At 49.9% G+C, this 23,861-nt stretch overlaps 1 protein-coding gene across 6 annotated transcripts in view; it reads right to left on the bottom strand.

The window, feature by feature from the left end:
* LOC141050262 (sulfotransferase 2B1-like) overlaps positions 1-23,861 on the bottom strand; it is a 181,526-nt gene that overhangs the window by 109,339 nt on the left and 48,326 nt on the right. For all 6 annotated transcript variants that reach the window (XM_073547142.1, XM_073547139.1, XM_073547143.1 and 3 more), the window contains one exon: positions 3,449-3,587. In XM_073547142.1, the coding sequence (XP_073403243.1) occupies positions 3,449-3,581 (133 nt within the window). In that variant the 5' untranslated portion in view covers positions 3,582-3,587. The remainder of the gene's footprint in view (positions 1-3,448; positions 3,588-23,861) is intronic.

Consider the following 23,861-nt stretch of genomic DNA (forward strand, 5'->3'; position numbering starts at 1 on the left):
TAGAAAAAATAACTTTATAACATCGCTTTATTCTGAGAGCAATAACTTTTTTATTTTTCTGTTGATGGAGCTGTGTGGCAGCTTGTTTTTTGCAGGACAAGATGAAGTTTTCAACAGTATCATTTTTGTTTACATCTGCCTTTTTGGTCACGCTTTATTGCACTTTATGTTCGGTGGTATGATGATAAAACTTTGTTTTTTGCCTAATTTTTTATTTATTTTTTTACAGTGTTCACTGAAGGGGTTAACTAGTGGGACATTTTCATAGAGCGCAACGTTACAGATGTGGCAATACCAAATATGTGTACTTTTATTTTTATTGTTTTATTTTATTTATATAAATAAATGTATTTATTGGGAAAATATTTATTTATTTTTCTTCATTTAGGAATTTAAAAAAAAAATATTTTTACCCTTTATTATATTTTTTTTTTTACTTTTTTACATTGTCCCAGTATGGGACATTGCTATATAAAGCCAGATCACTGATTTGACACTTTGAACAACACTGTGTCAGATCAGCTATCTGACAGGCAGCGGAGGATGCTAGTCGGCACCTGCTCTCGCAAGCCACCTCACTGAAGGACCCAGAAAGACCCTGTGACCATCTTGGAGCTGAGGGTCTCCATGAAGACCACCAGAACATGTTCTTCTGGTTGGAGCGAGCAAGGGGAAAAGTTCCATGAGCATAAATTTTCACCCCCGAACCCAACGTTAATACTTTCTAGAGCCTCTTTTGGAGCAATTACAGCTGCAAGTCACTTTGGATAAGACTCCATGAACTTTTCATATCTTGGCACTTGGGTTTTTTTTCCCATTCCTTAAGGCAAAACAACAGCAATCTTGAAGCCCGACCACAGATTCTCAATTGAATTAAGGTATGGACTTTGACTAGGCCAACATTTACAAGTTTCCCCTTAAACCACTCGAGTGTTGCTTTAGAAGAAAGCTTTGGGTCATTGTCTTGTTGGAAGGTGAACCTCCATCCTAGTCTCAGATCACTGACAGACTGAAACAGGCTTTGCTCAAGAATATCTGTAACGCCACTGTGTTTGGACCTTGATTCACTGCGTTACTCTGCATCTCTGCTGTAACCCTTCGCTCTTTTCCATCTAATGTGCTGGAATTCTGTTGTCAGTTATCTGTGTGGATGCTGCTCAGTGCCCGGCTCCACTGCATAGCCGTACATGTGTGCGTGGTTCCGCTGCGCTGCATGACCACCCGTGTGTGCGGTCCCTGGCAGCCACCCGTGGGTTAATAGGTGTGCTGCACTCTGCGTTATTTACCATGTGTGTTCAGGCTTCAGCTCCTGCCAGGTGTCCTTTGCATTGCTGATTATGTTTGGCTTTGCTTAGGGTGCGTGCGGCCACACCTCCCTTCCTTTTATCAGGAATGGGTGTGTGCTACAATTGCTGCTCCAGCCTATGGCTGTGTGTCAGCTCCTATATAAAGGTCCCTCCCCCTTTGGGGCATTGCCAGAGCTTTGCATTGAGTTCCTGAACCTTGCCATGTGAGTTTGTGTTCTGCTCCTGCTCTGTTTCTGTTCAGTTCTGGGGGAGCTGTTACTCTTTGTCCCTCTGTGAACTGTGTCTTGTATCTTGGCCTGCTCTGGGGGCATAATACCCAGATTGCCTTTCCTGGAGGCTGCATATCCAGGCCTGTCTGAATTGTGTCTTGCTTCTCCGCCTGCTCTGGGTGCAGAAATACCCAGATCACCCTTCCTGGAGGCTGCATATCCAAGCCCGTGTATGTTGTGTGTTGTTTCCTGAATCCTGGATCTGCTCCTTTACCTGACCCTGTCTGAACTGTGTTCACTGTGTGATGTCTCTGAGGTCCGTCCGTGTCTCTGAGGTCCGTCCGTGCCCAGTGACTGTGACTCTTTGCTACCTGACTTTCCGTGATGTAACCTGGGTTCATCTAGGAAGTAGGAGTCCAGTGTGTCCGCTGAGTTTCTGCTACTCTGTGCTCAGCTGGGGATTCGGTGCAATTCCCTGCCGGTTCCAGTTTAACCCGGCAGGGTTTGCACCAGACCACTTGGGTTACTTTCTAGGTCGCTGCCAGATGTCCCGAGCCTGATAACCATGGCCTTTTGTTCGGAGCCTGATGTCCATGGCCTGATGTCCTGTGTCTGACGACCTCTTCCGATGTGCGATGTCCACCAGATGTCCTGATGTCCACCTGATGTCCGGATGTCCAGCCCGTGTTCCTGATGTCCAGTCCGTGTTCCTGATGTCCACTCCGTGTTCCTGATGTCCACTCCGTGTTCCTGATGTCCAGTCTTGTTCTGATGTCCTGCCGGTTCCCTGGGGCCTTACCAGTGATGGCTCCTGCCATAGTCTGGAGGCTGCCTGATGTTGGTGTCTGATGCTCTCCCGCTGTGCTGGTGCTATGCCTGAGGTCTGAGAGAGAGACAATCCTAGTACGCCCGAGCCAGTTAACCCTGGATTGCATTTACCCATGATGACCTCTGCCATCATTTGAAGTCCGCCTGCAGTCGGCATCTGACGTTCTCCTGCTGTGCCTGTGCTATGCCCGTAGCCGTACATGCGTGCATGGTTCTGCTGCGCTGCATGACCAGCCGCATGTGCGGTCCCCCCTAGTAAGTTCATGCCAGACAATCCTGGACTGCGTCAACCCTTGATGACCTCCTGCTTCACCTGTCAACCTGAGATGGGTTTCCTTCATGATGTGCATATTCTGGAACCTGGTGTTTCTATGTTTTTGCCTTATTTCAGTAAACTTTATTTTTCTTCATACCTGAAGTTGAGCTGTGTCTTTTAGTCCTGCATATGGCCATCTTGTCCACAAGCTCAGCTGCCACAGACCCCGGTCGCTACCCTTCCCTATTCCGGGTAGGTCTGGGTCCCCCTGTGTTCCAATGGGTCTACATTCCATGATCACCTGGGACGCATACCCCGTCGTCGTTATAGCTCGACGATACGGGAGCATTGGCTATAAGCCACGCTGCGTCCGCGATCGTAACAATGTCCCTGTATATCACACCATCTACCTTCCCCTTGACTCAGACCATTTTCCCTGTCCCTGCTGCCAAAAACTTTTCCAGAGCACAATGCTGCCACCACCAAGTTTCACTGTGGGGATGGTGCTCTTGGGGCAAGCTGTGTTGATATGGAGCAAGATACTGTAAATCGTTTATCTTGGTGACCAAAAAGTTCAATTTTGATCTCATCTGACCACAGCTCCTTCCTACATACATTTGGAGAGTCTCCCACATGTCTTTTGGCAAAATCAAAAGAAGATTCACCATTTTTGTGTGCAAGGAAAGGCTTTTATTGTCCACTCTTTCATAAAGGTCCCCTCTGTGGCATGTAAGGTTTATTTTGGTCATATGGACAAATATGTGAAAGAAACACTGACAATGCAGAAGAACCATATTATCTAAAATGAAATGATTTGTACTTAATCTTTGACTTTAATAATCCTTTACCTGATTTTAGATATGTTATATTATAGATGTCATCATCTCTAACTTGAAATTCATTTTCCACAAACTCCAGATCTTCCGTGGTTGATTTGTTAAGGAAAAGGGCTCCCTTGTATTCAAGGTAAAGATCCGACATGTTTTACTTTAAAAGAAATAAAAAATGACATCACAATAAGGTAATATGCATACTTTGAGATATTGAAAAGAAACACAAAGTTCACCGAGTATGTACCTTTATCTATTTAGATAATGACAATGTTGTCAGAGTCTTATGCTATTTTTACAGACTCATAATGAAATACATAAATGGATTTTCCTGGGAAATATGTTATGAAAGATCCTTTCCAAGTTAATGACATATATAAAGCAAAATAAATAACAAAAAACAAAAATGTTGCTCAACACCTTGGACTATATTCACACATAGTGTTTTTGATGCATTTTTCATCTTTACCATTGCTTTTAACCAAGACAAATGCATTCACTGGGAAATGTCATTTTAACATTTTAAAACCTTATCTGCCCATGTGGTGTGTGACACATCATCAGACACAACCTGTTTAATTTATGAAGGAGGGACTCTGGAAGTCACAAAGCCTATTGTTAGAGGGCCATCAGGTGGCAGTGACGTAGCGTGGGGGGGCGGTCCGCCCCAGGAGGCACGTGTGTGGGGGTGGCGCGGCAGCAGCAGCAATTCCTCTCCTCTGTGGGAGAAGCGCAGAGGCACAGAGATATAATGCAGAGATCAGGGGCGGACCTACCGCCCGTGCAGTTAGTTCATTGCACAGAGGCCCCAGGGGAGAGGGGGCCCCTCTAGCCTCCAGCACCGCATGGCTAATTATGCATGCAAATTAGCCATGTGGACTTGTGGAGCTAGCGATGCAGAGCCAGCAAGGAGGAGAGGAGAGCAGCCCCCCAGCAGGAGGCAACGGGAAGGGTCTGACTCCTCCTGAGGCTGTGGGTCGCCCTCACCAGCTTCACCCAGGGCTGTGGGGTACTCGGTACCGGGCCAGTGTCAGGGGGGAATGATGTGGTGTCACAGCAGCGGTGACCCGTTCCGTGGTCCTGGGCGCCCAATATCAATGGCAGTGATGTTTGTAGTGTAGTTTATATGAAAAGTTTGTGACGCCACCCGTGGTGTTTGGCAAGTAAGATGGTAAGCCAACGCTGCTTGCAGATCCACTGGGACTGATAGTGTGATGCAGCAAAGATGGTATAGCTCTCCACAGGTAGAGCTGTAGCCCCAGCGCAGTGTAGGTGCGATGGAGGAGTAGGGCTCCGAGCGGTGTAGATGTTGATACCCAAATGTAGCAGTGCTGATGCGGGAATGAATGGAGGACACCAGAGCTTGCAGTTTCAAAGCTTTACTCACAGTTCATAGTGCACACAGGTGCCTGCTTCGGTACCGTGTCCTCCGGGGCAGAGACGCAGCCAACCTCCAGGCAAGATAAGACTCTCCCCGCCAGCACCCCCGCCAACATGTGCCTTCCTGAACGACTCCTCTATTGCGCCCTTTTAATGTGAAGTGCTCCAGTACCGTGGTTCTCTGAAGTTCCTCCTGTCCGATGTTCCTAACATCTCCACTTGTATGACAGACAGCTGTAGCCTGCTTCGGGGACTCCCTTCTCCTGAATCCCGGCTCTCTATCAGTTTGCTGTTGTGTCCCAAGTCTTTGATGGGAGTAGTGAATTTACAGCCAACTACTCCACCGGTGTCTGCTGCAGAACCATAAATGTCCATACAACCTCGGGGACCGGGCCCCGGCTGTGCTGAGAACCTATAGGCAGGGTTCCTATCCAACCCACTCCTCCTCTCTGCTCTCTCTCCACTTCGTTCCGTGCTTGTCTTTCTCTCTCTTATGGAAATGCAGGTTACAGTTCTATGTCTCTCCTTCTCCTTCCTTTCCCGTGCCAGCTGGCTCAGGTCACTGAGGCTGCTGCAGTACTCCTTCCTCCATCCCTTCTTCCAGGGACCTCTGGGACTCACCCCAGACAGACCTTCTGTCAGACTCTCCCTTCTCTCCTCTCTCCCGTTTCTCCTCCTGTAAATCTCTTTCCTAGTCTTTTTATACTAACTCCACCCACCTCCCAGCACATCTCGTGTTACGAAGCAGGGTTCCATGAAAGGTGCTATGCTACACTCCGAGCCTAGAGCTGCAATGTGGCCCTGCTGAACTATCCTGTGTGTGGGATGCAGGTATTGGAGTGTGGCAAGGAGTTCCCACCTTACCTGGATGGTGGGGCACCACACCTTAGGAGATGGTGCAGTACCTCTGTGGCGACTGAGCCTCAGGGGCGCTACAGCTGCGTGCTAGCGCAGCCCAGTGCAGAGGAGCCAACTCTGAGGGCTGAGCCGGGCTGAGGTGAGTGATCATCAGCGATCAGCCAGCAGCCCAGCGTCAGTGCTGTGGGGGAGGAGAGGAGAGAAGACTGTGGTGAGAGTGGACTGAGATCATCAGTGACCAGCCAGCAGCGTCAGTGCCATGGGGGAGGAGAGGAGGGAAGACAGACTGTCAAACAGTCACTCACACTGCCGACCCTGACTGTGGCGCCGGCCAGACGGTGGCTGCAGTTCAGCGGCAGGTCAGTGTGACTGTGGGGGGCTATATACCATGCTGTGCTGTATCATACCATGCTGGGGGGGCTATATACCATGCTGGGGGGGCTATATACCATTCTAGGCTGTATTATACCATGCTGGACTGTATCATACCATGCTGGGGGGGCTATATACCATGCTGGGCTGTATCATACCCAGGGCCTCCATCAGGGAATGACAGCCCTTACTGCTGCATGGGGCCCCGTGAACAGCAGTACAGAAGGCGGCCCCTCAGATCAGGGGCCCCGCTCCTGTGCTTCCAGTCATCGGGCCCCAAGTGCTGCATGTCATGGGGTGCCAGGCAGGCCCCAAGTGTGCGCTGTGGCCAGGCCTGCAGCTCACACATCAGCAGTGCCCCCACAGCGGCCGATATCAGAGCTACAGAAGTGCTGAAGGACCTGTGGTGACGTCATCACTACCACAGTCCTTCACCATTGATCAGCCCGACCCCTGATCACATGACGATGATGTCACCACAGGTCTTTTCAGCTCAGACAGCTGCAGCTCCATCTTCAACTCAGGAGCGAGGCCAGGTAAGAAAAAACATTTTATTTTATTATTGAAAGGAGCAATATGTTTCCCTGGCGGAATGGAGACTCGGGGGAGGATTGGAGACACACGGGGCAAATATGGAGAAATGGGGGCAGAATGCAGACATGATGGGGCAGAATGCAGATATGATGTGGGCAGAATGCAAGACATGGGGGCAGAATGCAAGACATGATGGGGTAGAATGGAGACATGATGGGGCAGAATGCAAGACAAGCTGGGGGCAGAATGCAGACATGATGGGGGCAGAATGCAAGACATGATGGGGCAGAATGCAAGACATGATGGGGCAGAATGCAGACATGATGGGGCAGAATGCAAGACATGATGGGGTAGAATGCAGACATGATGGGGCAGAATGCGAGACATGATGGGGCAAAATGCAAGACATGATGGGGGCAGAATGGAGACATGATGGGGGCAGAATGCAAGACAAGCTGGGGGCAGAATGCAGACATGATGGGGCAGAATGCAAGACATGATGGTGGCAGAATGGAGACATGATGGGGCAGAATGCAAGACATGATGGGGGCAGAATGCAAGACATGATGGGGGCAGAATGGAGACATGATGGGGGCAGAATGCAAGACAAGATGGGGGCAGAATGCAGACATGATGGGGCAGAATGCAAGACATGAGGGCAGAATGCAGACATGATGGGGCAGAATGCAAGACATGGGGCAGAATGCAGACATGATGGGGCAGAATGCAGACATGATGGGGGCAGAATTCAGGACATGATGGGGCAGAATGCAGATATGATGTGGGCAGAATGCAGGACATGATGGGGGTAGAATGCAGACATGATGGGGCAGAATGCGAGACATGGGGGCAGAATGCAAGACATGATGGGTTAAAATGCAGACATGATGGGGGCAGAATGAGAGACATGGGGGCAGAATGCAAGACATGATGGGGCAGAATGCAAGACATGATGGGGCAGAATGCAAGACATGATGGGGGCAGAATGGAGACATGATGGGGCAGAATGCAAGACAAGATGGGGCAGAATGCAGACATGATGGGGCAGAATGCAAGACATGGGGCAGAATGCAGACATGATGGGGCAGAATGCAGACATGATGGGGGCAGAATGCAGGACATGATGGTGGCACAATGCAGACATGATGGAGGCAGAATGCAAGACATGGGGCAGAATGCAAGACATGATGGGGCAGAATGCAGACATGATGGGGCAGAATGCAGACATGATGGAGGCAGACTGCAAGACATGATGGGGCAGAATGCAAGACATGATGGGGCAGAATGCAGACAAAATGGGGGCAGATTGCTGGACATGATGGAGGCAGAATGCAGACATGATGGGGCAGAAAGCAGACATGATGGGGCAGAATGCAAGACATGGAGGCAGAATGCAGACATGATGGGGGCAGAATGCAGACATGATGGGGGCAGAATGCAGACATGATGGGGCAGAATGCAGGAAATGATGGGACAGAATGCAAGACATGGGGGCAGAATGCAGACATGATGGGGGCAGAATGCAAGACAAGATGGGGGCAGAATGCAGACATGATGGGGCAGAATGCAAGACATGGGGCAGAATGCAGACATGATGGGGCAGAATGCAGACATGATGGGGGCAGAATTCAGGACATGATGGGGCAGAATGCAGATATGATGTGGGCAGAATGCAGGACATGATGGGGGTAGAATGCAGACATGATGGGGCAGAATGAGAGACATGGGGGCAGAATGCAAGACATGATGGGTTAAAATGCAGACATGATGGGGGCAGAATGAGAGACATGGGGGCAGAATGCAAGACATGATGGGGCAGAATGCAAGACATGATGGGGCAGAATGCAAGACATGATGGGGGCAGAATGGAGACATGATGGGGCAGAATGCAAGACAAGATGGGGGCAGAATGCAGACATGATGGGGCAGAATGCAAGACATGGGGCAGAATGCAGACATGATGGGGCAGAATGCAGACATGATGGGGGCAGAATGCAGGACATGATGGTGGCACAATGCAGACATGATGGAGGCAGAATGCAAGACATGGGGCAGAATGCAAGACATGATGGGGCAGAATGCAGACATGATGGGGCAGAATGCAGACATGATGGAGGCAGACTGCAAGACATGATGGGGCAGAATGCAAGACATGATGGGGCAGAATGCAGACAAAATGGGGGCAGATTGCTGGACATGATGGAGGCAGAATGCAGACATGATGGGGCAGAAAGCAGACATGATGGGGCAGAATGCAAGACATGGAGGCAGAATGCAGACATGATGGGGGCAGAATGCAGACATGATGGGGGCAGAATGCAGACATGATGGGGCAGAATGCAGGAAATGATGGGACAGAATGCAAGACATGGGGGCAGAATGCAGACATGATGGGGGCAGAATGCAAGACATGGGGCATAATGCAAGACATGATGGGGCAGAATGCAGAGATGGGGCAGAATGCAGACATGGGGGCAGAATGTGCCAGTAAGACAGGATGGGACAGAATGTGACAGTGAGACACAGGAGGGGGCAGAAAGTGAGACATGGGGCAGAATGCAAGACACGGGGGAAGAATGTGACAGTAAGACACAGCAGGGGGCAGAATGTGACAGTGAGACACAGGATGGGGCAGAATGCGACAGTGAGACACAGGAGGGGGCAGAATGTAACAGTAATGACACAGGAGAGGGCAGAATGTGAGACACGGGGGCAGAATGGACATGGGGCAGAATGTGACAGTAAGATACAGGAGGGGGCAGAATGTGACAGTGAGACACAGGAGGGGGCAGAATGCAAGACACGGGGGAAGAATGCAGACATGATGGGGGCAGAATGCAAGACATGGGGCATAATGCAAGACATGATGGGGCAGAATGCAGAGATGGGGCAGAATGCAGACATGGGGGCAGAATGTGCCAGTAAGACAGGATGGGACAGAATGTGACAGTGAGACACATGATGGGGCAGAATGCAGGAAATGATGGGACAGAATGCAAGACATGGGGGCAGAATGCAGACATGATGGGGGCAGAATGCAAGACATGGGGCATAATGCAAGACATGATGGGGCAGAATGCAGAGATGGGGCAGAATGCAGACATGGGGGCAGAATGTGCCAGTAAGACAGGATGGGACAGAATGTGACAGTGAGACACAGGAGGGGGCAGAAAGTGAGACATGGGGCAGAATGCAAGACACGGGGCAAGAATGTGACAGTAAGACACAGCAGGGGGCAGAATGTGACAGTGAGACACAGGAGGGGGCAGAATGTGACAGTGAGACACAGGAGGGGGCAGAATGCAAGACACGGGGGAAGAATGTGACAGTAAGACACAGCAGGGGCAGAATGTGACAGTGAGACACAGGAGGGGGCAGAATGTGACAGTAAGACACAGGAGGGGGCAGAATGTCACAGTAAGACACAGGAGGGGGCAGAATGTGAGGCACGGGGGCAGAATGTGACAGTAAGATACAGGAGGGGGCAGAATGTGACAGTGAGACACAGGAGGGGGCAGAATGTGAGGCACGGGGGAGAATGTGACGGTAAGACACAGGAGGGGGCAGAATGTGAAAGTGAGACACAGGAGGGGGCAGAATACCATGCTGGGCTGTATCATACCTAGGGCCGCCATTAGGGAATGACAGCCCTTACTGCTGCATGGGGCCCAGTGAACAGCAGTACAGAAGGCGGCCGCAGATCAGGGGCCCCGCTCCTGTGCTTCCAGTCATCGGGCCCCAAGTGCTGCATGTCATGGGGTGCCAGGCGGGCCCCAAGTGTGCACTGTGGCCAGGCCTGCAGCTCACACATCAGCAGTGCCCCCACAGCGGCCGATATCAGAGCTACAGAAGTGCTGAAGGACCTGTGGTGACGTCATCACTACCACAGTCCTTCACCATTGATCAGCCCGACCCCTGATCACATGACGATAATGTCACCACAGGTCTTTTCAGCTCAGACAGCTGCAGCTCCATCTTCAACACAGGAGCGAGGCCAGGTAAGAAAAAACGTTTTATTTTATTATTGAAAGGAGCAATATGTTTCCCTGGCGGAATGGAGACTCGGGGGAGGATTGGAGACACACAGGGGCAAATATGGAGAAATAGGGGCAGAATGCAAGACATGATGGGGGAAGAATGCGAGACATGGGGGCAGAATGCAGATATGATGGGGGCAGAATGCAGACATGATGGGGCAGAATGCAAGACATGGGGGCAAAATGCAGACATGATGGGGGCAGAATGCAAGACATGATGGGGCAGAATGGAGACAAGATGGAGGCAGAATGCAGACATGATGGGGCAGAATGCAAGACGTGGAGGCAGAATGCAGACATGATGGGGGCAGAATGCAGACATGATGGGGGCAGAATGCAGGACATGATAGGGGCAGAATGCAGGACATGATGGGGGCAGAATGCAAGACTTGGGGGCAGAATGCAGACATGATGGGGGCAGAATGCAAGACATGGGGCATAATGCAGACATGAGGGCAGAATGTGCCAGTAAGACAGGATGGGGCAGAATGTGGCAGTGAGACACAGGAGGGGGCAGAAAGTGAGACATGGGGCAGAATGCAAGACACGGGGCAGAATGTGACAGTAAGACACAGCAGCGGGCAGAATGTGACAGTGAGACACAGGAGGGGGCAGAATGCAAGACATGGGGGTAGAATGTGACAGTGAGACACAGGAGGGGGAAGAATGTGACAGTGAGACACAGGAGGGGGCAGAATGCGACAGTGAGACACAGGAGGGGGCAGAATGTGACAGTAAGACACAGGAGGGGGCAGAATGTGAAAACAGGACACAGGAGGGGGCAGAATGTGACAGTGAGACACAGGAGGGGCAGAATGTGTGGCACGGGGGCAGAATGTGACAGTAAGACACAGGAGGGGGCAGAATGTGAAAGTGAGACACAGGAGGGGGCAGAATGTGAGGCACGGGGGAGAATGTGACGGTAAGACACAGGAGGGGGCAGAATGTGAAAGTGAGACACAGGAGGGGGCAGAATACCATGCTGGGCTGTATCATACCTAGGGCCGCCATTAGGGAATGACAGCCCTTACTGCTGTATGGGGCCCAGTGAACAGCAGTACAGAAGGCGGCCGCAGATCAGGGGCCCCGCTCCTGTGCTTCCAGTCATCGGGCCCCAAGTGCTGCATGTCATGGGGTGCCAGGCGGGCCCCAAGTGTGCACTGTGGCCAGGCCTGCAGCTCACACATCAGCAGTGCCCCCACAGCGGCCGATATCAGAGCTACAGAAGTGCTGAAGGACCTGTGGTGACGTCATCACTACCACAGTCCTTCACCATTGATCAGCCCGACCCCTGATCACATGACGATGACGTCACCACAGGTCTTTTCAGCTCAGACAGCTGCAGCTCCATCTTCAACACAGGAGCGAGGCCAGGTAAGAAAAAACGTTTTATTTTATTATTGAAAGGAGCAATATGTTTCCCTGGCGGAATGGAGACTCGGGGGAGGATTGGAGACACACGGGGCAAATATGGAGAAATGGGGGCAGAATGCAAGACATGATGGGGGAAGAATGCGAGACATGGGGGCAGAATGCAGATATGATGGGGGCAGAATGCAGACATGATGGGGCAGAATGCAAGACATGGGGGCAAAATGCAGACATGATGGGGGCAGAATGCAAGACATGATGGGGCAGAATGGAGACAAGATGGAGGCAGAATGCAGACATGATGGGGCAGAGTGCAAGACATGATGGGGCAGAATGGAGACAAGATGGAGGCAGAATGCAGACATGATGGGGCAGAATGCAGACATGATGGGGCAGAATGGAGACAAGATGGAGGCAGAATGCAAGACATGATGGGGCAGAATGCAAGACGTGGAGGCAGAATGCAGACATGATGGGGCAGAATGCAGACATGATGGGGCAGAATGCAAGACGTGGAGGCAGAATGCAGACATGATGGGGCAGAATGCAGACATGATGGGGGCAGAATGCAGGACATGATAGGGGCAGAATGCAGGACATGATGGGGGCAGAATGCAAGACTTGGGGGCAGAATGCAGACATGATGGGGGCAGAATGCAAGACATGGGGCATAATGCAGACATGAGGGCAGAATGTGCCAGTAAGACAGGATGGGGCAGAATGTGGCAGTGAGACACAGGAGGGGGCAGAAAGTGAGACATGGGGCAGAATGCAAGACACGGGGCAGAATGTGACAGTAAGACACAGCAGCGGGCAGAATGTGACAGTGAGACACAGGAGGGGGCAGAATGCAAGACATGGGGGTAGAATGTGACAGTGAGACACAGGAGGGGGCAGAATGCGACAGTGAGACACAGGAGGGGGCAGAATGTGACAGTAATGACACAGGAGGGGGCAGAATGTGAGACACGGGGGCAGAATGGACATGGGGCAAAATGTGACAGTAAGATACAGGAGGGGCAGAATGTGACAGTAAGACACAGGAGGGGGAAGAATGTGAGGCACGGGTGCAGAATGTGACAGTAAGACACAGGAAGGGACAGAATGTGACATTAAGACACTGGAGGGAGCAGAATGTGAGGCACGGGGCAGAATGTGACAGTAAGATACAGGAGGGGCAGAATGTGACAGTAAGACACAGGAGGGGGAAGAATGTGAGGCACGGGGCAGAATGTGACAGTGAGACACAGGAAGGGACAGAATGTGACAGTAAGACACTGGAGAGAGCAGAATGTGAGGCACTGGGGCAGAATGTGACAGTAAGACACAGGAATGGGCAGAATGTGAGGCACGGGGGCAGAATGTGACAGTAAGACACAGGAAGGGGCAGAATGTGACAGTAAGACACTGGAGGGAGCAGAATGTGAGGCACGGGGGCAGAATGTGACAGTGAGACACAGGAAGGGACAGAATGTGACAGTAAGACACTGGAGAGAGCAGAATGTGAGGCACTGGGGCAGAATGTGACAGTAAGACACAGGAATGGGCAGAATGTGAGGCACGGGGGCAGAATGTGACAGTAAGACACAGGAAGGGGCAGAATGTGATAGTAAGACACTGGAGGGAGCAGAATGTGAGGCACGGGGGCAGAATGTGACAGTAAGACACTGGAGGGACAGAATGTGACAGTAAGACACTGGAGGGAGCAGAATGTGAGGCACGGGGGCAGAATGTGACAGTAAGACACTGGAGGGACAGAATGTGACAGTAAGACACTGGAGGGAGCAGAATGTGAGGCACGGGGGCAGAATGTGACAGTAAGACACAGGAAGGGGCAGAATGTGACAGTAAGCACTGGAGGGAGCAGAATGTGAGGCACGGGGGCAGAATGTGACGGTAAGACACAGGAAGGGACAGAATGTGACGGTAAGACACTGGAGGGAGCAGAATGTGAGGCACGGGGGCAGAATGTGACAGTAAGACACAGGAATGGGCAGAATGTGAGGCACGGGGGCAGAATGTGACAGTAAGACACAGGAGGGGGCAGAATGTGAAAACAGGACACAGGAGGGGGCAGAATGTGACAGTGAGACACAGGAGGGGCAGAATGTGTGGCACGGGGGCAGAATGTGACAGTAAGACACAGGAGGGGGCAGAATGTGAAAGTGAGACACAGGACGGGGCAGAATGTGAGACACGGGGCAGGATGGGAGACACATGGTGCAGGATCATGGGGCAGGATAGATACGATGTAGACGAGGCAGGATCGGGAGATCATATGGGGGCAGAGTGGATACTCATGAGGGCAGGATGAGGGAAAATATGGCTGAAGCCAGGAATGAGAGACACGGGGGCCAGGATGGGGGATATTATTACCATAGGGGCTAATTAAGGGATATTATTACTGCCGTGATGTATTTATTTTATTTTTTTGAGGATACTGTTTTAAATGGTGGGACGGTCCTGTTACTGTGCAGAGCGACACTATGTCACCTTTTTTTCTTCATCTGGTATAGTGAAGAAGTTGGGAAAAAAATAAGTAATGTGTTCTGCAAGCGGAGCTCTAGATAAATCTGTTATTTCCTGCAGAGACGAGGCCTGGCTGGAAGACGTGATGGCGGTGTGTGCTGGATGAAAGATGAAAAACAAAGATGAAGGACTTCACCTAGAGACGTCAATGGTGAGTCAGTGTGTTACCTGTACACTGACACTATACACCATATACAGAGTGCCTTTGTACAATGTCACCAGTGATCACTGTGTTATTTGTACACTGACACTATATACAGAGCTCCTGTGTATAATGTCACCAGTGATCACTTTACTACCTGTACACTGACACTATATACAGAGCTCCTGTGTATAATGTCACCAGTGGTCATTGTATTACCTGTACACTATATAAAGAGTGCCTTTGTACAATGTCACCAGTGATCACTGTATTACCTGTACACAGACACTACATGCTAAGAACAGCTCTCCTGTGTATAATAGCACATATGGTGATAGTATTATGTTTTTTTATTAATGATCAGTATTGCAGTATTCAGACACCATATGATGGTAATATGTGGTCTGGGCCTGGTGCCGTGGTATCTGTTCCTTGTATGTGCTATTATTCTGTCACTGGTGGTAATAGGTGGTCTGGTCATGGTGTGGCTGTATTTGTTCCTTGTATGTGGTATTATAGCTCACTATGTGGTGGTAATATGTGGTCTGGACATGGTGCGGTGGTATTTGTCCCTTTGGATGTGATATTATTGGTCATTTTAAAAATTGAAAAATAAATAAAAAATATCCTTAAATTGTATTGGATATTTTAGCAAATGTTTAATAGGTTAGAGTAAAGTAGGGCCCGGCCAAAAGAGTCTACCTTGTTGTGGTGGCAGATTTAAAAAATCTTTTGGCCAAAACAAGAGCTGCTGGCTAGATGTGTGATCTGGTCATGGGAACTGTTAATGTGTGATTGCTGAGAAGTGGAGTTTTTCCAAGAGAGAGTGGTGGGACTGTGGACAGTTTGAGGGGTGGAGGCAGGGCTGGGATGGAGCCTGGGCGGAGCCTCAAGGGGGCCCCGAAAATTTTGCCAGTATGGGGCCCTGAAATTCCTAGTGGCAGCCCTGATCATACCATGCTGGGGGGCTATATACCATTCTGGGGGGGCTATATACCATGCTGGGGGGCTATATACCATGCTGGGGGGGTCTATATACCATGCTGGGGTGGCTATACACCATGCTGGGCTGTATTATACCATGCTGGGGGGCTATATACCATGCTGGGCTGTATTATACCATGCTGGGAGGGGCTATATACCATGCTGGGCTGTATCATACCATGCTGGGGGGGCTATATACCATGCTTTGCTGTATCATACCATGCTGCCTGGGCTGTATTATACCATGCTGGGGGGGCTATATACCATGCTGGGCTGTATCATACCATGCTGGGGGGCTATATACCATGCTGGGCTGTATTATACAATGCTGGGGGGCTATATACCATGCTGGGGGGCTATATACCATGCTGGGCTGTATCATACCATACTGGTAGGTGCTATATACCATTTTGGGCTGTATTATACCATGCTGGGGGGGCTATATACCATGCTGGGCTGTATCATACCATGCTGGGGGGCTATATACCATGCTGGACTGTGGGGCCATGCTGGGGGGGCTATATACCATGCTGGGGGGCTATATACCATGCTGGGGGGCTATATACCATGCTGGGCTGTATTATACCATGCTGGGCTGTATTATACCATGGTGGGCTATATACCATGGTGGGCTGTATACCATGGTGGGCTGGGTTGTATACCATGTGGTGCTGGGCTATATACTATGCGGCTGTTATATACCATGGGGGGGTACATTTTACATTATATTCTATAAGCAGAGGCTGTGTTATATAATATGGGGGGCTACATTATATTCTATGGGGAGGTGGGCTGTATTATATTCTATTTGGGGCTACATTATATTCTATAGGGGAGCTGTATTATATTTATTATATTCTATAGGGGCTGCACTATACTATATGAGGAGGGCTACATTGTATTCTATGGAGGGGCTACATTATACTTTTTAAGGGGCTGCATTATATCCTATGAGAGGGTTGCCATATATTCTATGGAGGGGCTGCATTATACTATATGGGGGGACTGCATTATATTTTATGGGGGGGTTACATTATGTTCTATACAGATATTATATCCAGCCCTGCATAGCCTCAATATTAGATAACAACAAATAACAAATAACTTTGTTGCCCTATGAAGGGTTGGGGGGCCCAAAAAATTTCTTGCACAGGGGCCCACTACAATCTGTGTCCGCCCGTGACAGAGATATAAAGCACAGAGATATAATCCGCAGGCTGCTGCACTGTTATAGCCCTGCCCCTGTAATGACTGACATGAGCTGATATCACAGGTGACTGCCCCGTTATAAGCTGATAAATACTCTCCGCAGCTGCTCCATTATAACCGTTTATCTGCGATTTTTTTAACTCTGCCCCATCGCAGTGTGTATTATGCTACAGGACGTTATTATGGGGGGACTGCAGCGTAATAACGGCGCGGAGGGGGCATTGCCGGCGCAGAGGGGGCGGGTCCCGGGACGGGTATTAGAGCTGCGGGTCCGGGGCGCTGGGGCAGAGCAGCATGTCCGCCATGAATTACTCCTACCTGAACACCTACAACTCGTGCATGGCCGCCATGGAAGCGTCCGCCTACGCCGAGTACAGCAGCTGCAGCCAGAGCGGCTCCTTCCAGTACACCCCGATCCGGAGCAGCTTCTCTGCCAGCCCTGGCTGCCCCCCGCTCACCCCGGCCAGCTGCACCCTGGGTGGCCTGCGCGACCACCAGCCCTCGCCCTACTCCACAGGTGGGACACCCGAGTGCAACATGGGGGGGCAGGACTGGAGTCTACCAATGCTGCCCCTGTCAGGGGTCTTCTCTAGGGGTCTCCAGTGCTGCCCCTGTCATCTGCCCCCCACTCCAGACCCCCAAAGATTAGTCAGGGGTCCTCTCTAGAGGACTCCAGTGCTGCCCCTTTCATCTGCCAACCACTCCTGATCTACAAGGATGAGTCAGGGGTCTTTCTAGGGGTCTCCAGTGCTGCCCCTGTCATCTGCCCCCCACTCCTGACAACCAAAGCTGAGTCAAGGGTCCTCTATGGGGGTCTCCAGTGCTGCCTCTGTCATCTGCCCCCAATTAGATCTTTGAGTGTAGTGTGGGCTCTTCGGATGCTTCCGGATTATCAACCGCCAAAGGGGCGGCAAATTTTTCGACCGCCCTGGGTGCCACAAACAGTTGCTACGCCACTGTCAGGTGGCTTTTACTATTCTTATAGATCCATCAGCCGGCTATGCTTTGTTGTTCTCATTATTAAACAGTGGGTCTCCTATACTGTTATTGCCTATGCAGTGATTGGCAGGGCTCCAAAAATTTGGACACACTGTAAGGGGGTGGCATTGCTATGGAGAGTAGAGACAATCTGCGACTTTAAGAGACAGAACCCCCTTGGCTAGAGCAATGGGACATTCGGCTCTCCCTGCAATAAGACTGTTTTGGTTTGTTCTGCCAGCTATGAGAGGGGAGGGACTGTTTTTCCTGTGAGTGTTCTAAGCTGGGAGTCTGCAGGAAGCTGGTGTGCTGGATTCTTTGAGGAGAAAAACGTGCAGCTTGTAACTGACTGGGGATATCCTTGTATCCTTCTGGGGATAACAAAGGTGGTTTTCCTGTGTTGCTGCGAGGAGCCACGAAGATATACAAGGAAGGAACCCAGAGGAGGGAATTCACCGTTTCTAGGAACAGGCTCGGGATCTTCACATAAGGACAAGACCACGTTGCACAGTCGCATCATCTTGCAGAGAACTGCAGGGCCCCCACAGGAAGAAACTGAGACACCAACTTTACTGTGAGTGTTAACCCCGTGTGCGCACATCTTTAGGGCTTAGGATAGGCTGCACTAGACAGAGCATGGTAGCCGTGCAGCCGGAGAAGCAGCGGCCAGTCAGGCTATAGTTAGGCTACTTTCACACATCAGGTTTTCGGCGTCAGGCGCGATCCGGCGTCATGCCGGAGCGCCGGATCCGGCAAATATTTCGTAAAACCGGATGTGACGGATCCGTTTTTCTGCCGGATCCATCTTGTTCTTCACAGACAAAACCGGATCCGTCTCATCCGGTTCATCCGGTTTTTGTTCCGTTTTTCGGCGGATTACGCCGGATCCGGTTTTTAAAATTGACCCTTGTGGCCTTCTGAACGGGATTGGCTACTGAAAAACTATATATAGCGTGTTCCTACAGCCCTTCTTTGACAGGTTGGAGAGGAGAAAGTGCAGGTTGGAGAGAAGAGCAAGTTACTGGCGAAGATGGATGTTGTCATTGGAAATATTTTGAAGAATTTGGCGGATTTTATAGCGGAGGTGAATCGTTTGAGGGTGATTGTTCTGGAGAAGGAGAGAGCGAGACAGCAGCGCATCAGGCATCGTAGACGACGTTTGTGGATCCACCCCATCACAGCCAAGAGAATGACGCGTGGGGTCTATTCTACACTCTGCATGGACCTTCGACGAAACCCGGATAAATTTTTTGGATATGTTCGGATGAAAATGGAGAATTTTGATTACTTGGTGGAGCGCATTGCACACCTCATAAGAAAAGCGGACACCTATTGCCGCTTCTCTGTTTCACCCGCAGAGCGTCTGATGGTGACTTTAAGGTAAGCCACATTTATTGGATGTGATCGCATCAGAGCACACTTTCACTGCAATCTTGTTGGTGGTAGTTTGTATCTCCAAGTGTTATAGGTCAGTTTTGGTATGTAATGCCGTGATTTAAAACTAATTGATTGTTTTTTAATTCCCCACAGATTTCTTGCAACTGGAGAATCCCTTTCATCACTGCATTTCCAGTACAGACTCGGGATTTCCACCATATCTGGAAAAGTGAAGTACACATGCCGTGCACTGTGGGACTCCTTAGCTGAAGAGTTTTTACCAGAGCCCACAACAGAGAGGTGGATTGAAATTTCAGAAAAGATTCAACAGATATGTCAGTTTCCCAACTGCTTGGGCGCTGTGGACGGGAAACATATCCGCATTGTAAAGCCAGCCGGATCGGGATCGGAATATTTCAATTACAAGAAATATTTTTCCATTGTCCTCATGGCCATCGCTGACGCGGAATACAAATTTATTGCTGTTGATATTGGGGCCTATGGCCGCTCCAATGACTCTCAAGTTTTCAAACTGTCTGCCATGGGGTGTAAACTGTATGGGAACACCTTCCAGTTCCCACCCCCTAGACCACTGCCGCAAACATCTGGTCCACCTATGCCATTTGTCTGTGTAGGGGATGAAGCCTTCCAGCTGTCAGAACACCTTTTGAAACCGTACTCTAGCAGAGGATTGACAAGAACAAAACGCATTTTTAATTACCGCCTCACAAGAGCAAGAAGAATGGTTGAATGTACCTTTGGTATTCTGACAGCCAAATGGCGGGTCCTATTGACTGCGATCAACGTCAAGACAGAAACTGTGGACGAGGTGATCAAAGCGTGCGTGGTACTCCACAATTTTGTTATCTGCAAGGAACCCATTTCCATTGAGGACACCTCTGAAGAAACCACCTTCAAGATTACCATGACATTACCACTAGAAGTTCTGTGACGGTTTCAGTAATGAGGGACAATTTTGCACTATACTTTATGTCACCTCAAGGCAGAGTACACTGGCAGGATGACAGAGTGTGAAAAATTTGTGCCCTTAACCAAACTTGTGTACCAACAGTATATACCTTTGCCAACCAAAGTTGGCTATCTTGACATGGTCTTACTATTTTTACTTTTAGGCCACAGGTGTGTACCTGGTTGTGTTTTATGCAAAGTATTTCACCTTTTAACAAAAGTTGTGTACATTGTTAGGAAATCACCTACAATAAACACAACTTTTTAGCTGAAATACTTTGCTTCCAACACAACCAGGAACACAACTGTGGCAAAAAGGTAAAATTTACCCACAGTTATATACCAGGTTTTGAATACCTTTTGACCTTTGAAATTATTTAACCTTTTTTTGTAAACATATTTCGCCGCAGAAAGAAATGAGAGACAACCATTGTAAAAGTAATTTAACTTTTATTTGAAATTTTTTTTTTTTTGTAAAATGTTTTTAAAGTTAGTTAAAAAAACTTTTTGAATAAATGTTTGAAAACAAACAAATGGGCATTTTTATTAAAAAAAAACATTACAGCTCGGTGTAGTGTGGGGTGGAAATACTGCTGGAGGGGCTGCGGGACACTTCGACACTGGGAGTGTGGAGAGAGGACTGGGATCGTGGTGGGGAAGGAACAGTTAGAGGTGAAGGTGTGGAAAAAGCTACAGAATGGGTGGACATGTGGGAGGCAGAAGAGGTGGTGGGCGGTGGAGTGGAGGGTTGGGCAGGGACTGTAGGAGCAGATGATGTTGATGGCAAGTTGTATGGGGAAGGAGTTTGGTACGGGGAAGGAGTTTGGTACGGGGCAGGCTGCTGGAAGTGGGGAGATGTCTGGTACTGGGGATGTTGCTGGTACTGGGGAGGTTGCTGGTACTGGGGAGGTGGCTGGTGCTGGGGAGGTGGATGGTATGTTATAGGAGGGGGAGGATGGAAAGTGGCTGGAGGGGGTGCAGGTGGAGGAACTACTGTGGTGGGAGGAGGAGGTTGGGAGGTAACTTGCTGGAGAGCACCGTGGCATGAATGCATTACATGCATTTGCTGGGTAGGAGAGCACGTTTCCATGCGCTCCACAACAGACCTGAAAAAGGTGTGGTTTGGCGAAGATCTTGCTTCTGAATGCATGGTTTGCAGAAGTGTCTTCACCTCCAGAATGCTGGAGTTGATCTGCTGAAAGCCTGCGGAGATTTGCTCTGACAAGACTTTTAGACAGTTCTGGAAAGATGCATTCAGATGCAAGAACTCTGGCGCATAAGTCTTTTCCTGACCCCTCTGCCGCTGCCGCCCAGTACCCGCAGGTGTACTAGAGGTGGCAGGGTCAGAAGGGTGGGGTAAAGGGAAAGTGATCTCCTCACCAGCAGCTTCATGTAATGTAGACGGCCACGATGCTCCTGTGCTGGTGGATAGGACAGATGGGTCGAATGTGTTGGAAGGCTGGGAAGGTGTAGATGTACCAGGGCGGTCGATGTGTCCCTCGGTGCCGGTCTCCTCAGGAATCGCCTCAGAAGGGTCCAACCGTGCAGGCTCCCGAGTGCTGCTCACCGTGCTGTGGAATAAAGAGAAAAAAAAACAATTAAAATACTGACATGGTATGGCCCTGGCTGAAAAAAAAAAGTTACATCTAAACATTTTTTTGTCACATGTGGTGTGTAATATTTACCTTCTGGTGACCATTGTATCCCGGAGGAACGACAGGGCTCGTGCGTACTTGTACTTGCTCCTGCGTCCTCCAGATCCACTCGGGGCCCGCATCTCTTTATTGAACTCCTTCTTGAAACGATCCCTCACAGACTGCCACCGCTTCACAATTCTCTCCCCTGAAACGAGAAAGGACAAAGTGGTTAGTATACAACATCAGTGTTTCCCACACTCCAGTCCTCATGGTCCACAGGGGTCATGTTTTCAGGATTTCCAAAGTAAATAGAAATCCTGAACACATGATCCGTGGGGACCACGAGGACTGGAGTTCGGGAAACACTGGTTTAAATCAAGCAACCGGTACTGTATATACTTACGCTCTTTAATCTGGGCCCGAGCATCGAGGTCCTCCCAGCGGCCCACAAGGAGCGAACAGATTTCCTCCCAGAGTCGTCGGGTAACGATAAGGTCAGCGTGGCGGCGGTCAGCCATATTCCAGAGCGGCTCCCTTTCTCTGACGAGATCGATGAGGTGGTCCACATCGAGTCCTCCATCCTCACCGTCAGAGTCGGGAGCACGCTGTGAAGGCTGTTAAAGAAAAAGACAAAAATAACATAATTAGCCTCCACAAAAGAAATGAAATAAAAAGTGCAAAAAAACAAAGCAAAAATATTTATACTTACACGCTGGTGACCGCCGCGTTGCTGTCGCCGACGACCCTGAGAGGCACTGCGAGGACCTCTTGGCCGAGCACCAGATTGGGAAGACTAGAGAAGAAAACAAAAAATGTTATGTCTTTGGATGTAGGCATTTGTTTGCTGTGTGTGGTCTGCAGAACATTGTTTTCTATGTGTTGTGTGTAGTGTGATATTGTGTTTCTGCGTTTGATGCAAAAATCTTACCAATTGTGAGCCCACTCCAAGTGTCTGTCCACCCCTTCCTTCTTCTTCTGGGAGCTCCTCTTCATCTTGTGATTCCTGTTTTGAAATAAAAGGCAATGAATAGACATATATTACAGAGATGATGGATTTTGGAAATAAAAACTTACCGTCAAACGCTGACGATGCGAGGGAGGGCTCCCAGAAGAAGATGTGCTGTCTTCCTGCTGGCCAGACTCCATGGCTGTGGGTGGTGTTGCTGCTGTCAGTGCTGCCATTGCTGCTGCTGCATCTCTTGGGCGGCTGTTGAATAAAGAGAAACAAAGGGGCAATGAATATCTTGATATTCCATGGCCCTAGTTTGGAGGAATGGGGGATTTGATAATTACCGTCTCTCATCTGCTGCTGGACTCCCCTCCTCAGCATGTTCCATTTGCTGCTCCATTTGGCGTGGTGGTTGTGCTGATGGTGCTGCTGCAGATGTCTCCTGCCTTCTCCTGCTCCTGGTTCTTGGCTTGGGTGGCATGTTGGGTGTGGCTGAGGGTCCCACTGTCTTGCTTTTATATATGTCTTGTGGGCAGAGCTACTGAGCATGCTCAGACCAAAAAAACCGGATCCGGCCACCGGATCCGGCTGTCGCCGGATCAGGCGCATTGCGGAGCTCATAGGCTTTCATTGTGTGAAAAAGCCGGACACGCCGAATCCGGCGTGTCCGGCTTTTTCGCCGGAGACAAAAAACGTTACAGTAGCCGTTTTTTCCAGACGCCGGATCGCGACACATTGCCGGATCCGGCGAAAACCGGATGAAACGCATGGCCATCCGGCTCGATCCGGCTCTAATGCAAGTCAATGGTGGGGAAACCGGATCCGGCATTGCATTTCGCCGGATCCGGTTTTTGTCAAAAGCGCCGGATCGCGCCTGACGGCGAAAACCTGATGTGTGAAAGAGGCCTTAGAGTAGCAGCATACGGTACTTTATTGCATTGTTTTGCCTTTTGAAAAATATACTGATCTGTAATAGTTGGTGCACTATGCCATTTGTATGGCCCAGCTAGAGAATATCACTTTTGTAAATTGTTTTATGTCATTGCATACCCCTGTTTACACTTTCCTAACACTGCATTCCTTGCCTGTAAATAATTATCCCTTT

This window comes from Dendrobates tinctorius, unplaced genomic scaffold (assembly GCF_039654945.1).
Source record: "Dendrobates tinctorius isolate UK_male_01 unplaced genomic scaffold, ASM3965494v1 ptg000151l, whole genome shotgun sequence".
NCBI lineage: Eukaryota > Metazoa > Chordata > Amphibia > Anura > Dendrobatidae > Dendrobates > Dendrobates tinctorius.